This window comes from Anabrus simplex, chromosome 1 (genome assembly GCF_040414725.1).
Source record: "Anabrus simplex isolate iqAnaSimp1 chromosome 1, ASM4041472v1, whole genome shotgun sequence".
NCBI classification, from domain to species: domain Eukaryota; kingdom Metazoa; phylum Arthropoda; class Insecta; order Orthoptera; family Tettigoniidae; genus Anabrus; species Anabrus simplex.
The window spans coordinates 799,475,380-799,492,066 of NC_090265.1; the positions used below are offsets into that span (position 1 = coordinate 799,475,380).

Here is a 16,687-nt window from a genome sequence, read left to right on the forward strand (position 1 = left end):
ATTACAAAAATATGTTCTCTTTCATTTCGAATTTTCTTTACGGAACAGCTGTCGATGGTTATTACTAATCGACTCCGACATCGCCTTCGAATGTTGACGAGAGAAATCGCTAGTGCACATAGCGAGGAAACGAAGGTAATTGATCGCATGCAATATCATCGCTGGGGTGCATAAATATCGGTAACAGAAAAAATCGGGTGCGCCTAATCGCTCGTAATAATGGATGCGCCAGTGATAGGGTTCTCGCTGTAACCGAAGGACGATACACAGTTTAATATAGGAATTTTGAAGGGACAGAAAAAAGTCGTCGCTATAACGGAGTTCTCGTTATATGCCGTACTCGCTATAGCGGACTTCTACTGTACTATTGTTAAGGATCCACCAAGTCAATACACTACTTAATCAGATAAAATACATCGCCTGACAGAAATTATCAGTACATGTTTCATCCACCTGGTGGACATCTTCAGCTACATAAGTACCAAACCATTATTACATTTAGATTATTAAAAAGAGAACAATGGGAATTAAAATATCCATAGGGTAACTAATGCATAACCCATTAATATATTAAATTCCGCTCACAGGCAACCTATTATGGGATTTAATATACAGGTACAGTAAAACCTCATTAAGACGTTTCTGCAGGGGACAAGGAAAAAGAATGTGTTAAGCAAGAAAACGTACTACTGAATACACAAATACAAACTATCCAACAAAGATATGGAAAAAGATACAATTTTTTTCCCGATATTATGGGATTTTACGTCGTATATCCGCGGGTACAGTGAAAACTCTATGGGAAAGTATTAAAAGTTGTGAGAAACATGAGAGAACAAATATGAAAACATATTCTGTTGGGGCTTAAAAAATAACAGTGCACTGAAAAGAGTTAAAAACACCAAACAACAAATATGAAAACATTTGAATGGTTCTCATAAAAATATGAAAGTATTATTGCAAATCACACTATCTAAAACAACTGTTAGTAGTGTGACCGTATTGGTCATAGACACATAATAAATTAAAAATTGATTTAGGCGGTGGAAACTTTTGTCAAGCTCCCTTGTCCATATTAGAGTAAAGTTGCATTAGGTTGCATCAGTTTGCACAACACCTCCAACTTGGTGGTGTAAACATGAGTCCGTCATAGCTGGAAAAATCCCCAGAAAGAGGGCGAGCTATGACAAATGACAAGGAAAGAAAATCTATAGTAATAACTCCGCCCACTAAAAATGGCCAAAAGACGGTAATGCCAATGTGCAAGTCTGATTTGTATTGTAAGATTTCGAGATATGCATAATAATTAGTAAAAGAAACCTCGGCATGTCATATGTTTTCATAAAAGACCTCTGCCAAAATTCTAATCGTTTATAAAATTTCAACATGTGAAAATTTACGCCACCATATGATTATATATGTTTATTATATATGTTTAAGTTATGTTGATTTTAACAAAGGAACTACACAGAAGATAGAAGAATGGAATCTATGTAACATGAACTAAATTTTTTTAATAAGTATCTACCTATACTTACCAAATTTTAATGTGTTAAAACTTTTTTTAAGTGTTTTATATTATGGCCCATATGTTTTAATATGTCCTACATACTTATGTTCTAACTTATTGTAACTTTTTACCTTGACTACTGATATTTTAATTACATGCTACTGTATACATTTCCATCCCCCATTAGACATCCGGATGTCTAATACAATAACAACTTGTGAATTGTCTAATGGCTGGAAACAAATCATGTACTAGCTGATGATGGCCATTAAAGAGCCGAAACCGGTACTAGTTTAATCTATTTAAAATAAATTGTGTATTGATTGGTGGAAAAACACTTTTCTTATCTATACTTTGAATCTGTCAATACGGAAAATGAAATTTATAAATAATAATGATATATATATGTTTTTCTCAGGGAGACGTTTAGTCTCGCCTTGATTATATTTAAAAGGAGCGATCCGGACAGCCATTTCTAGGTGTGGTTCTGCGCTGTATAATTTATGATTTTAAAAGGGTGCGTTAGCACTCCCTTGTTAGAAGGGACACTGTCAAGAGTATTGTTCAAGCTTGTCCACGAAGACTGAATGCTTGGGGTTTCACATAAATGCGATTGCATTTAGAGGATTTCTATTTAACTCATTCATGTTTACTTCTGTAAAGAAATTAAATAACTGGAACGCCAGTATTGTATTGTTTGTTGTTCTTATAAATAATTGAGATGGGGAATATTTAGAGATCCGTTTGCCGGTGGCATCCTGGAGACCACCGGTTCGAAGTCCAAGGCAGACCCTCGATTTTTGTCACAGACAAGTTAAATTTCTTTGTTGTACAGAGAGTTGCATGTGTTTATTGCTTATACTTCTGTTGATAAAAGGTTGTGAACATAATTTTTGAATACGCTTTTTGAGACGTGTTTAATGTTTTTTTTTTTTTTTTTTCCTGTATGAATTCGAGAACGGGTTCTGTCTTGTCATTTTGTCAACGGGTTCATTGCGATATGGGTTTGATTCCGGACCCGACATCTGTCTAATTTTATTTGTAGGTTGTGATTTTGCCAACTAGTGTTAGCTTATTCTTTTGTTTATTAATTAGTAGTATAGTTAGTTAGGCGACTGCTCCAAGTTGTCTCCGATTTCACCATAGATAATGAGCTTCTTCTAATAGTGAAAAAAGCTTGTAATGAGAACCGTCACATTTACAAGGATATTTCTGTACTTAACAAGCATTGAAATTAATAATGAAATAGGTGTACTAATTGTCATGTCAAAAAAGGAAAGGATCAATGAACTGATTAAACGATTAAATATAATGAATTGTAAAACTTTTCAATGAGTGACATATCCAAATTTGTATTTAGTTAATCGAACATTGTATATTTGTTTTTATTATTGTACAATTATTCAATTAATATTGTGTTTATCAAGGTATAATAATTAGGTTTTTAAACTTTGCTCATCATTTTGCCGTAAAAATGCATCCTAATTTTTCCTCCGTTCATTTATGCCTTTAAGTTAGTTTAGTGTTGTATTTAGATCTTATGCCGCAAACGCACCATGGGCCTGGGAGGTTGTTGGTTTGATTCTATGGAACGGTCGAGTGCAGTTGATCCTTGCATGGTCAAAAGAGCTTTTGTTCACCCATCACTTTGAAGTTCATTTTTCTTCGCTTTCTAGATGAGGTGGCTCTTGACTGAAAAGGTCCTATACCATTGAACCCCTTGGCGTATGGTGCTATATGGCGGTAGCCAGAAATTTTGGGGACAATGATGCTGTCGTATGGTTCTATGGGTATGGGTGGTATGGTGGGAGTAGAAGCCTTCTTATTTCAGACCAGTTAGTTATTAAACATTATTTTTCTGGTCACACACATAGACAATAAATTGGAGGTTATGCACGGCCATGAGCGACTGCACCACCACCAGAATGACTTTAGCCGCCATTTTGAATCAAACAAAACCTGGACTGACCAAGACCTATTCGAGTGATCGAGTCGAAACTGAAAGGTGCGAGTTTCAACATTCACACCAGCTCCGCCCGCTTGAAGATGTGGATGCCAGTTGACTTGCTGACAGACTTTAATTTTGTCTTCATTAGTGAGGAATTTCACAACTTTTTCCCTATCCATAATTAGAATATCACAAGATAAATATGCACCATGCTGGTCAACATCACACGATTATGTTCCAGATGTAGGCTATCGTGTGACAAATATGCGCTACCCTTCACTGTACAACTAAACACGAAATACATTTAAAACTTCTGAATGGAATGCGAAATACAAGCCTAAACAGGCTCATAGTGTTATTCTGTAGTTTCACTGCTAACCAGCAAGCAAAACCGAGGATTTGCCAAAGGTGCAACTCATCCTGTGAAGTTCAAGAATTCAAGGCCAGTGTTCTCCACAGGACCTTTTTAATGGGCCGGTTTTACAGACCGCCCGGCTAAAACCTAGATATGTGCAAATTACATCATATTAATACATATTGTGCTCTAAATTGAAACGTAAACACTCTAAATGATAAATCTTCATTATTGTGTCTATTACATAAAATTCTAAATGTTTAGCTTGACTATCACGCTGTATCGTGCGTGAGCAGTGTCTGTATTAGTGTGGAATCGTATGTGAACATTCGATTCTGCATGACGTTTGGCACTGCACATCAACCGAATGGTTCCTGGTGTTAAATGATTATGAACGAGCAGTAGAACACTACAAGTTCAAATTCCTCTGTTATGTCTTGTTCGTGATAACATGGTTCAATTCAATTCTGCCGTTAATGTCTACCTCTCTGATATTGTTAATGCCCTGAAATCAATACATTGATTTTTTTTTATGCAGTGCAGTATTCCCCGCCAGGCTACTCATTCCTGCCACCCGGCTGACAAAAATTTCTGGGGAGAACACTGAAGGCCTTTTGCCATTATCATGCAACTGCAGCAAAGCCTCTTAGCCAAGTTGGAAATCATTCTCCTTTCACTTGTCTTGAATTTCATGCTTACTGCATATTATATATATAATTTATTTATTTATTTATTTATTTATTTATGTCTTGCCTTTACTTTGATTTTGACTGATGATTGTCTCTGGTAAGACCGAAACTAGTTTCAACAAATATATGTAACTCTTTTAAGGTTACAACAAACAGTATTGAATAGGTGGAAACCTTTAGCTTTTGTTTTATAGTATATAGCTCTTCAATACAGATTAATTTGAAATTTATTATCTATGATTTCACAAGGGATGACAAATAACATTTTCACGGCTAGGAAAAATATCCCAAGCGGTACTAGCAAAAATTCGAGACGTGATAAGCGAGGTATTTTTAAATAGATATAATATGATGAGAATTGGGACTTCAAATTTACGATGTGCTAAGCCGGAAAATGTGTTCATAAGGAACGCCCTAACGAGGTTTCACTGTATTAAATTCTGCCCTCTAAGCTAAAGGTTAAAATTGTTCATTGATATGTTAATGCACAGTGTCTTTGGTTTCCCCATTACATCATCAGTTGAAAGGAACTGAAAGGAACATCACTTTTTTTTTTTAACAATCATTTGATCAACAGTATTAACATGTCAACGAACAATTTTAAGACTTTCATGTGAATAGTTTGCCACGCAAAAATATTTGATGTTTTATGACTCGATAGATGTACTTTCTACTCGTATTTCATGTATTTTAATTTGGTGCTTCATTCCACAATTTTAATGGGTCTTGCATTACTGTAGTTACCCTATGGATAATTCCCATTGTTCTCTTTTTAACAATTTAAATGTTAATTTCTGTCAGGTGATGTCTTTTATCTGATTAAACAGTGTATTGAATTGGTGGATCCTTAACAATTGTATATGTTTATCTCCAAGGCTGCCAACAGTGGAGATCGAACATGATGCAAGCTGACAGCTAAGTGACCCAAATGCAGTGGCAGTTTTATACTAGTTTCTCTTTAAAGCACGTTATGTCATTGCATGAAGTTATACACGAAGATTAAAGAGGTGAGATCAAGTGAGTTTTCTAACATACCAAATCTTCAACAGGAAGAGCTACAATTGGTGGCAACTCCACAGCCTCATCAGCAGTCACTACTGGGTTCCACGTACATTGCTCCTCTATACTCTCCTGACTAAACAGATGGAATGGGATGGCAGTGTCTTTGAACTTTGATGTGAGACCTCGAAGTGAAGAGGCAACAGACATGTCTGACAAAGAAACAGGAATAGACATGAAAGGTCCATCTGGCTGATGTTGCTCCAATTTGGATCCTGAAAGGAAAGAAAATCCAGAAATGTACAGATGTGCCACATGAATGGTAATGTATGATACACAAAATTATTAAACAAGGGAAATCCTGTACAGTACTCCATTGGAATGTGATTAAAACAACAATCTACACTAGAATCTAAAACTGACAGGAACATCACTTTTTTATTAAAAAAAAATTATTTTACAAATCATTTGATCTTTCTCTGAATTTTATCTTTGCTTATTATATCAGTAGGCCTAAACAGGAACCTTTAACCTGCTAACTAGAAATTCCAAACATAAATCTTGCTAACTCGGAGAGAACCAACATTAGAGATTAAAAGAATGTTTAAATGTTCCTGAACTGTATGTTGCAATTCTCTGGAGCGGCGCTGGTCTTGGTCCAGAGCATCGCGGTTATAAAGAAAAATTTTAAACATATGATTTATATTGAAACATGCCAATTTTCAGCATAGATAAATATTTTAAAGAATGGAATAAATCATATGAATAAACACACAATTTTTCTTGTGAAAGCACTACATTCTTATTTAATCTTATTCTCTTCAAAAACCTAATGTGTCGTCCTGTGGATTTCTCCTCTACAGTCTGATAATGGACTTGGCCCATGTCAAGTGATAACGTTCTGCTGCCAGAAACCTGATGCCCGGTACGATGTAAAGCAAAAAAACTAAACTTTAGTTAAAACCAAACTACTGTCAAAATAAAATTTCAACCTATTAGGTCATGTTCTGTACATATAGTACACATTGAAGGGATGATAAGTACAGAACAAAAATGGCTAACCGAACACCAGTGGGATCCGAACCCATAACCTCCCGATTTTGCGTCTAAGCTACAGGTCTGGCAAGTGCGGGCGTAATAATGGAGGGGCATAATCACTGCCTTCTCACCCAGGTGGCTACCATTTGAATCCCGGCCAATGTATATGGTTTGGATTTCACATAGAACTGGAGGTCTTGTGGCCATGATTATGACAGCAAGGGTCACATAAAGCTAGAAGCTTGATTTTTTTTTTTAACCTGTTAAGTTGTTGATTTCTATCTGTTTTCAAAAGTACTATTCTGTATCCTCAACATTATCTGATCCAAGTTCACCGACTTCAGAGAAGGAAGGGAGAGCGAGAAAAAATACCAAATCCCTTACCATCTTCTATACATTAATGGACATCAAATACAGGAATCAAGCACCAGTATATTTAAATATATATATAATATTTAATATATAATTAAAACATAATTCTAAATATTAGCAGAATGATTTACCTGAAACTTGTGAAGTACCATTCTCAGGAACACTGGCTATCCTTATTAGACTCCTATTACCTTCTAGGACAAAAATCTCATCCTTGCTGACAGAAACATCCAGCACCTTACGCAAGTCCACTATCATAGCTACTACACTGATGTCTGAAGGGTTTAGGATGTATACCACATCACTGCTGTATGTGAGCAGGAGATTTTCCTTGAAGACTAATAGTGGTCCAAACTGGTGTTCACCTCGGCCCTGTTTCACGTGGGCAGGAGCTGGGTTGATCAAAGGAACGTGAGTATGAGCTTGCAGCATTGTATCCTAGAAAAATTGTCCTAAATATTATCTTTGCAAGGGGAAAGAATAAACTTTCTAAAGCACTATATGCAAAGTCAAGATCAGTAAATTACAGTGTCCTTTATCCATCAGTTTATGGTATGATGATGGCAGGTGCTTTATAGAGTGCTGACAGGAAGCTCACGCTGATTCTTTCTCACACTTCACCCCTCAGGGCTTAACTAAGCTCTTGCGCGAGAAAGATGAGGACAGTAAAATCAAAATGTTAAAGGTCCACCTTTTCAATACCATGAATCTTTATTGATGTGAGCATATATATCACGTAACATTTAAAGAAAATTGGTACTAGTTTCGACGCTCATTGCGCTTCATCATCAGCCAACTAATCAATTGAGTAAAATACAACTTATCAAATGGCAATATATAACACATGGTAGCACCTATAAGACAAATGTTAAATTATGACTAGTTAAAATATAAAACACATGACAGCAAATACAACGATTAATGTTAAAAGTTAAATTGTAACAAGTTAAAACTGTACCGGGCGGTACACCTCCACGCCGCTAATTTAAAATGTGCGCCAGTTGAAACTCCTCTGCTGGAGGAAGTCTGAAATTTATCTACGGTATTAATTTTCTACTTTCTCAGAAGATGTCACTACCTGGAAATTTTGGAGTTTTTGAACTGTGTCATTTTCGACGTATTTTTGTTTTGCTTGTAGTAAGAAGTGTGAACTTTCTCTTCTAGAGGACACTACTGAAGATCAACAATAGTGCACCCTAGTGCGGAGTGAAAGAACTGTTTTTTTGGAGAAAATTTAATTTCAAGAGTTTGTTCTTTGCTAAATTTCTTTCAGTCATTGTTTAAGTTGGCAATATTAACCCTTTCTTTCCCCTTGTTTTGAATCTAGCCAATCCCGAATTTCTTAAATTAATTTTCCACCAATAATGTGTTTCTTCTTCATCTTGTGTTGGGGTTTTCGTTATCCACCAATAAAAAGATTGTGGGCGGGTGTTTTCCTTCCTGAAACGCCTCGAACTTTCCGCGAGAGTATATAAACTGCTGATTTGAGGGTCTCTGCGCCACTTCTGTTCCATCTTTCAGTGTGTAAAGTACATAGCAGGGGGCGGGAAGCGCCTCTTTCTTCGGCAGCGGTCAACAACAAGGTAATGGCCGATTAATAACTTCTTTCTTTGCTAGCTCAGCTAACTCTCGGGGCGGGTCCGAAGTTTTTCCATTATGTAACCTTCCTTAAAATGTATCTATTCTATCTTTAAACTGCATATCGGGATAGAGAGTGCTTAACCCTCTCGAGCTCCCAATCATATTGTTTTGAGGTGAACTTATTTTTCTCAACCTATTCTTCGTTAACGTAAAGCAAATTGTTCTTTTCTAAAGTCACCTCTGTAGTATGGGATTAGCCCTTGCATTTGTGGCCTAGAACCAGATTAGGTTTTAAAAACAAATGCATTAGGAGTGCAGATCGCCTCCTCTCTAATTGTTATTTTAGAGGTCATGTAATTAACCTTCTTCTCATTTAATAGACCTCAGTAGGTTGGGTATTTTACCCCTGTGTATAGGTCCTTGGAGGACAGCTTGAAGGTGGAATTAGGTGTGGCCTTTGACAGGCCTGAATTTTGAGAGCAAGTTGCTCTTTACCCGAAAATTTTGTTTTCTGCGTGCCTCTTGGAGGCCTTACTGTGTATTTTGGAGCAAGTGCTCCTAGGCATGAATGGGGTTTTCTGCCCCTCTGTTGAAACTTGTGTTTGGGGTAAAACTGGGCTAATTGCTCAAGAAGTGTGAGGCTGGGGCTCGAAGCCCAAATCCTGTAAATATTGTAATTCTATTGCCTTGCTACTCTGTACCTGCCATGATTGTTATTTCTTTATTTGGAAAAGAAAATATAACCTTGTTAATTTTACATGCACTATAATTTCGTAGCTTGAGACCCGTTCACACCCGCACCTTCTTTCACGCATAACTACCACAAAAAAACGGTAACAAAAACAATGAAAGCAAATCAGAGAAGGTAACTTAATTGTTAGGGTATGATACACGAGAAAATAGTTGTAACTAGGTGTTATCATAGTTGAATACACTACTGAGCAAAGAATATTATTGCTGAGATACAGTGAAACCTCATTAGTGTGTTCCTCATTAATACGTTTTCCTGCTTAACACAACGTAAATTATAATCCAGATTCTCATTGTATTAAATCTATACAGAAATACCTCACTTATCGCGTCACAGATTTTTGCTATTACTGCTTAGTACAATCATACTTTTCCTAGCCCTGAAAATCTTATTTGTCATCCCTTGTGAAAGAAATGGATTTCTCGGGTAAGAGCCGTCGCCACAGTTGCGTGATTACAGGAAAAGGCTTTGAATTCTTGAACTTCACAGGATAAGTTGCAACTTCAGGGAGCAAGTTGTTAACCTCAGTAATGTTCAGTTTTGCTTGCCGGTTAGCAGCAAGACTGCTGAATAACACAGTGAATCCATTTGTGCTTGTATTTCGCATTCCATTCAGAAGTTAGAAATTTATTCTTTGTTGAGTGGTACAGTGAAGTGTAGCGAATATTTGTTGTGTGATACGGTAGCCTACATCTGGATTAGGAACATGGTAGTGTGAAATTGATAAACGTGGTGCATATTTGTCTTATGATAGTCTGGTTATGGACATGGAAAAAGCCGTGAAATTCCTTACTAATGAAGACAAAATTAAAATCTGTCAGAAAGTGGACTGGCGTCCACATCTAAAAGTGCGCAGAGGTCACGAATGTTGAACTCGCACCTTCGAGTTTTGACTCGGGCACACAAGAAGGTCGAAGTTTTGTTTGAAACAAAATGGCGGCCAGAGTCATTCTTGCCAGTTGCACTTGTCGAGTGACCTCCAATACATTGTCAAAATATGTGACCAGAGAATAATGTTTAATACCCACTGCTCTGAAATAAAAGGCTTCTACTAACATTTATTTTAGAAAGAGTGTGATTTCCAATAATACTTTATTTTTATTAGCCCCTGTGCACAGGTTTTCATATTATTTGTATGGTGTTTTTTACAACTTTCATTGCACTTGTTATTTTATAAGTCCCAGTGGAAAAGGTTTTTATAATTGTTCTCTCGTGTTTTTCACACCTTTTAATACTTTCCTCTCATCTGTAGATAATAGTAGATATAGTTTACACTGTACCTACCCACGGATAAACGAGATAAAATGCCCTCATGTTGGAAAAAATCATATTTAGTGTTTCTATATCTTTGGTTGATAGTTTTTGTCGTATATTCAGTAGTGTGTTTCCTCACTTAACACATTCTTTTTTGTTGTCCCCTGCAGAAAATGTCTTAACGAGGTTTTACTGTATATCAATATGTTCACGATTTTTTAAAAATATGGTGTGAACCAGGTTTCATCTTAGATTGTGTAATGGGCAAATCCTTACACAAGAGCTTTATGGGACGCAAGCCAAAGCTTCCAGAACGTCTCTTTAAACCTTTCAGTTTCTACCACAGGAAAAAAGCACTTCAGTGGGCTCAATGTTAAGATGGCTTTGAATTCTGAAATTCTCACTATATAAAATGCCGGCAGAGAATGTTTCTGTCCATTTTGATGCTGAAGGTTCTGCATGATGGAGAGAGAAGATCCTTCTCTTCTAATCATACATGATCATGCTTGGCTTCATATTAGTGGATACATACATTCATAAAATAATCACCATTATGACACATGTACAATGTAAATTCCACACAAGCAATTAGAAATAGTTTCTGCGACAGTGATTATGTGGGTTTTGTAGTCAGCTTGTTCACCAGATCCGAGTATGAGACTTATTTGTAGGGTAATCTCGAACAGAATGTCTACAGGAACAATGCATGCACATCTGACGCGCTAGAAAATGAAATATTATTGAAGCCCAGTTACAATGCTTGTCACAGAAATTCCTTGGTGAGCTCAGATGAAAAGTCATTACTTTCAGCACTTGCTATAACATGCAGGTACGACAAGGACATCTACTGTATATCAGTATGCCCAATTTATTGATTTCATTAAATAATATTTTGTAAGATGTTCCTTTGTCTCTCCTGTTGATGAAAAGGACAGTTTGTCATGAAGTACAGTATATTTTGGGAGCAGCAATTTGTGTGTACCAGCGTCAGTCAACATCTAGCCACACCTACTGTTATTATCCTGTAAATTCTTGGAAGGACACCACTGAACTGTAAGAGGTAAAAATAATCTCTCAACAATAGTACGAAGGCTGTTTTCTTTTCAATCTATGATCATGCACGTAAGTAAACAAGAAATAGTTATGAGTCAGGTCTGTGTACCGCGCCATGCGATTGCGCAGTATCCCCTTCACAACCTCTGCCACCGAGCTCGATAGCTGCAGTCGCTTAAGTGCGGCCAGTATCCAGTATTCGAGAGATAGTAGGTTCGAACCCCACTGTCGGCAGCCCTGAAAATGGTTTTCCGTGGTTTCCCATTTTCACACAAGGCAAATGCTGGGGCTGTACCTTAATTAAGGCCACGGCCGCTTCCTTCCCACTCCTAGCCCTTCCCTGTCCCATCGTCGCCATAAAACCTATCTGTGTCAGTGCGACGTAAAGCAAAAAAACAAAACAAAAACAAAAACCTCCGCCACTGTCGGTTGCAATGCGCCAGTCATAGCCAAGCTATGGGCAATTGAACACTGCCGCTAAGATAGATACTTCCGCCAAGTATGAGTTGCAAAGTGTGGGCGCTGCTGAAATCCATTGCAGAACAAGTATAGTGTATGGTGAAAACTGTATGAGTGATGGTAGTGCACAGGAATGGTGTTGGAATTTTTTTTGCTAGGGGCTTTACGTTGCACCGACACAGATAGGTCTTATGGCGATGATGGGGATAGGCCTAGGAGTTGGAAAAAGCGGCAGTGGCCTTAATTAAGGTACATTTGCCCGGTGTGAAAATGGGAAACCACAGTAAACCATCTTCAAGGCTGCCAACAGTGGGATTCGAACCCAGTATCTCCCGGATGCAAGCTCACAGCCGCGCGCCTCTACCCGCATGGCCAACTCACCTGATTGTTGGAAATTTAAAGAAGGGCAGACAGACATCCATGACAAAGGCGGTCAAGGATGCAAGTCTGTCGCTACCATACGCATGGTTGAGTGTGTTTATGAGTTTGTCTGTGACAAACTGAGGTTTACGATCAGTCAACTTTTTACAGCAATCCTAGACATTTCAAGGTCTTCTCTGTACTTGGGATACCAGAAACTTTGTTCATGCTGGGTCCCAAGAATGTTTACTTACAATCACCAAACCTAGCGAATGGTGTCAGCCGTAATATTTTTCACAGGTTACCATAGTGAGGGGGGAGAGTTTTTAAAGTCTACTGTTACTGGTGATGAAACTGGGTCTCGTATGACACTCCAGAAACCGAAGAACAGTCTAAGCAGTGGATGCATCCTTCTCCAAACAAGCCAAAAAAGTTTAAATTCATATTGAACAACAGGAAAACAATGGATACTGATTTTTGGGATCATAAAGGTGTCTTGTTGTTGGACTTTATGGAACAGGGGACAACAATAACAAGGAAGCTTACTATGAAACTTGACATCACCTCTGCAGAGCGATTCAAAACAAACGAAGAGGCATGCTCTCGTCCAGCGTGGTTCTGATCCACGACAATGCTCGACCGCACTGTGCCAACATGACGAGAGACCTTCTCAAACAATTCAAGTGGGAAGTTTTCGACCATCCAGCATATACTCCACATGTCGCACCTACTGATTTTCACCTCTTTCAACAATTTACGGTATGTTTGGGCGGACAGTCAATGCTTCACCACCGACGAAGAACTTCAGGAGGCTGTCCAGACATACCTCACCTCACTGGTGGCAAACTTCTTTGCAGAGGGCATTGGATAGCTGGTATCACTATACGACAAATGCCGAAATCGTTTTGGCAATTATGTAGAGAAATAAGTATGGAACTACAAAACTTTTAGTAATAAAATAATTTTGTCATGACAATCTTTTTTTTTTTTTTTTACAGCCCATCAGAGGTTGAAAAACAGCCCTCATACAACAACAGAAGACATTCCAAAAGTTTATAATACATAAAAAATATTTTCTTATAATCCCAGTCAAAGACAACATTCATCATCATCATCATCATCTCTTAAGCAATATACTATTTTGCAAAGTCACAACTTACAAAAAGCAGAAAGTCAACATAGTAATACAAATCTTAACCCATCAAATGAGTATTAGCCTACGAGACAGCAACAGTCAAAACAATTCTGCACGGCTATAGCAACCAACACTGCAATACATTGCAGCTGAGGTCTAAAACAAGAGCAAAATACTGTATAGCTTTGTCCAAATACCATAACTATGAACTCCTGAAGTTAATGACAAGGATAAATGTAACAAGATTTTGTACTCTAAGATTACAAGCAAAGAAGAGGGTGGTACTGGAATACATCACAATACTGAGTAATGATGGGAATGTTAGGTACCTGTTTGCAAACTGAGTGGTCTGGTACAATACACTTCACCTATTAAAATCACCGTAAACATTGGTTGTGATAACAAAAAGAAAGCCGTATCTTGAATACAGCTACCTTAAGATAAAAGGGATTATGTGTAAGTAATAAAAACACCTTTTGCACAATTATGATTATTGTGGTAAATTCTAATTACACACATTAACAATGGCATCAACTGACCAACGAGTAGGGTCAACAAGATGAATTTCAACTGCCCTCTTCAGTAGAGAATAAGATTAAAACACTGTTTTGAGTCACTAATATCAATGTATTCATAAGCACTTAAAAATTGACATTGTAATCATTTACATACATCAATAATTTACTAGGATTTATTCAATTAATTACTAGATCAATAGAGTAATTACTGACAGTGTTAATTATTTTGATCTAATTTTCCCTGCTTTCATATGTATGAATGCTTTCATGTAACAATGTTTTTAATTAATTATATATATTATCTCTGGCTTGGCATCATTTGGGTTAAGAACATTTTGAACTGCTGATATCACAGTATTCATTCACATGGCACCTCACAAGTTCCAAGAATTGCTTCAGCTGGCTTATTACAATATTGATTATCTCCATATTTTAGAAGCATTTTCCATAACAGGTATACAATAGGCCTTGAAATAATGTAACAAGTTTTGTTAGATTGGGATATTAAGATATTTGGACAAAAATAAAGGTGGAAAAAATGAGTGATAAAAAAGGGAAAATAAATCTGAATTGGTTAGGGTATGTTAAGTGAACGAATGAAAATGTATGTATACCCCTTACTCCCATTTCTTGATGCAGGGTCGGGGATGAGATGAGATTAATTTACATGGCATGTTTTTACAGCTGGATGCCCTCCCTGATGCCAACTTCAGTTGAGGAGCTAATGAAGATGAAATGAATGATGGTGAATGAAACTAGGTAAGGAGGTGGAAGGAGTCTGTCGTGGCCTATGAATAGAAACTGTTCTGGCATTTGCCTGGAAGTGAAAATGGGAAACCATAGAAAACCATTCTTAGGACAGCAGACAGTTGGTTCGAACTGTCTGCCCAACATATATTGAATTGCGTGCATTTTTGGCACAGCTCATCTTTTGTGATTTATGCATTCTGCTATTGAAGTCTGCATTCTTGGCCTGGTACCTGTATACCGAGCTGTGGTATTACAATAACCATATGAGATTGGAATTCAACACTATTTGACGAACTGTATGACTAAACTACGTATCTGGTGGACTCTGATAATTTAAGTGCATGGGTGCACGGGGCATTTAGTCTACATGTCAACTACTCATTCTATATGTGGCTACTGGGACATTACGGTACCTAAGTATCCTGAATTTCTTTTTATCTGTGGTGTATATATTCGTACGGTGGACTCTGCTAAACGAACTCCTACACCATCTGTGTGCGTATATTGCAACTGCAGTGTGTGTTTGGACGGTGTCCGCCAGAGCGTGTACTGATGCTAGACTGTGTCGCCGCGTGCGGCGGATAGTGAAGTGTGCCTGTCTACGGTTGAAACTGTTTGAAAGCAGACGTTGACTGGAGCTATGGTATGCGTTGCCGCTGCTAACACAATGAATCTACCTTCAGGCATAGGCTAAAGCCTAGAACTACCCCACCTGGGAAATTGTGTCCTTTAACCTTTTATTATTGTTTTATAATAGTTGTTTGAGTACAGATATGTAGTATTTAATTTTAGTTTCTTACGGGTAAGTGCAGTAGTGTAATTCGAAACACGAGTGAGTTGGCTAGGCATGAATGCCCTTCCTGCAAGTACGCTTTATGAATTATTTGTGTTAATATTATTTTTATTGGTGTGTATTATATATATTTCATTTGTATTTTAATTTGAATGTGAATTGTATCTAAGTTTTCTGGTGTGGCGTTCTTGCTTCAAGTGAGTGTTGCGTGCAATGGTGTAGGCCATTGTCATGCTTAGGTAACCGTTGAAATTCTCCGTTGCTTGGATTTAAATTGGTTTTTCCCTTGTATTAATTCTGTTTTTCTGTGCATTTGCGAGCGTTTTTCTGTGCTCTGTCTTTATTGTGTGTGCGGTTAATATTTTAATATACTCAACTTAATTAATGTTCGCTATCATGGCCGTGTTTTGTGCAAGTATTCGTGTTTATTTGTGTTGGGTATTTCATCTTATTCTTGCTTCCTTTTGTGTGTTTTGGCCTTCTCTTGACCGTTTTTCGAGTTAATACTACGCTTACACTAGCATCTACCTCTTTTTTTTTTTTTTTAATTTCTTCTTATTATTATAAGTTTGTAAATTTTAATTTCTCTTGGGGTATATATATTTTGGGTTGGATTGGTTTATTTTCATTTCTATTGCAGGCGTTTAACTAGATCCTTGTTTTATTTATATGTAAACCCGCATTAATTTTAACATGATTGTATGTCAACTATGCTATTGCAATGTTGGGTTTAATCGAGGGTTCTCGGACAGCCCTAGTGCGAGAGATTTGGAGTCTGGTTCTTATCTTCGTATTATTGTTGCTTATCTCTTAGTGCTTGGCAGTTACGTAATTTTTTATTATTATTATTATTATTAATTGTCTCGTCTGCGATAGCAGCAACTTGTGTGTGGCTTTGTGCATATAATAACGAACTGTTTTCATCTTAAGTGGAGTTCGTGTGTTTGATTGTCATGTTAAGTGAACTGGCTCGTTCTATTTTTCATAAGTTTCAGGTGTTTTATTGATTGCCCTAGCCTACTATGGCTTTGTGATTTTAAATAATTTTTGATTTGGGCTGATATTTCTAATTCTGGGCGAGCCTGTGGGGACAGTATGGTCGGTATTTGTGTACTGTTTTAA

At 37.3% G+C, this 16,687-nt stretch overlaps 1 protein-coding gene across 6 annotated transcripts in view; it reads right to left on the bottom strand.

Annotated features, from left to right (window-relative positions):
* The window catches only part of LOC136857549 (tectonin beta-propeller repeat-containing protein 2), a 211,956-nt gene that overhangs the window by 118,036 nt on the left and 77,233 nt on the right, over positions 1-16,687 (bottom strand). For all 6 annotated transcript variants that reach the window (XM_067136303.2, XM_067136301.2, XM_067136304.2 and 3 more), the window contains 2 exons: positions 7,043-7,349; positions 5,538-5,776 (listed from right to left, as the gene is read on the bottom strand). In XM_067136303.2, coding sequence (XP_066992404.2) covers positions 5,538-5,776; positions 7,043-7,349 — 546 coding nt within the window. The remainder of the gene's footprint in view (positions 1-5,537; positions 5,777-7,042; positions 7,350-16,687) is intronic.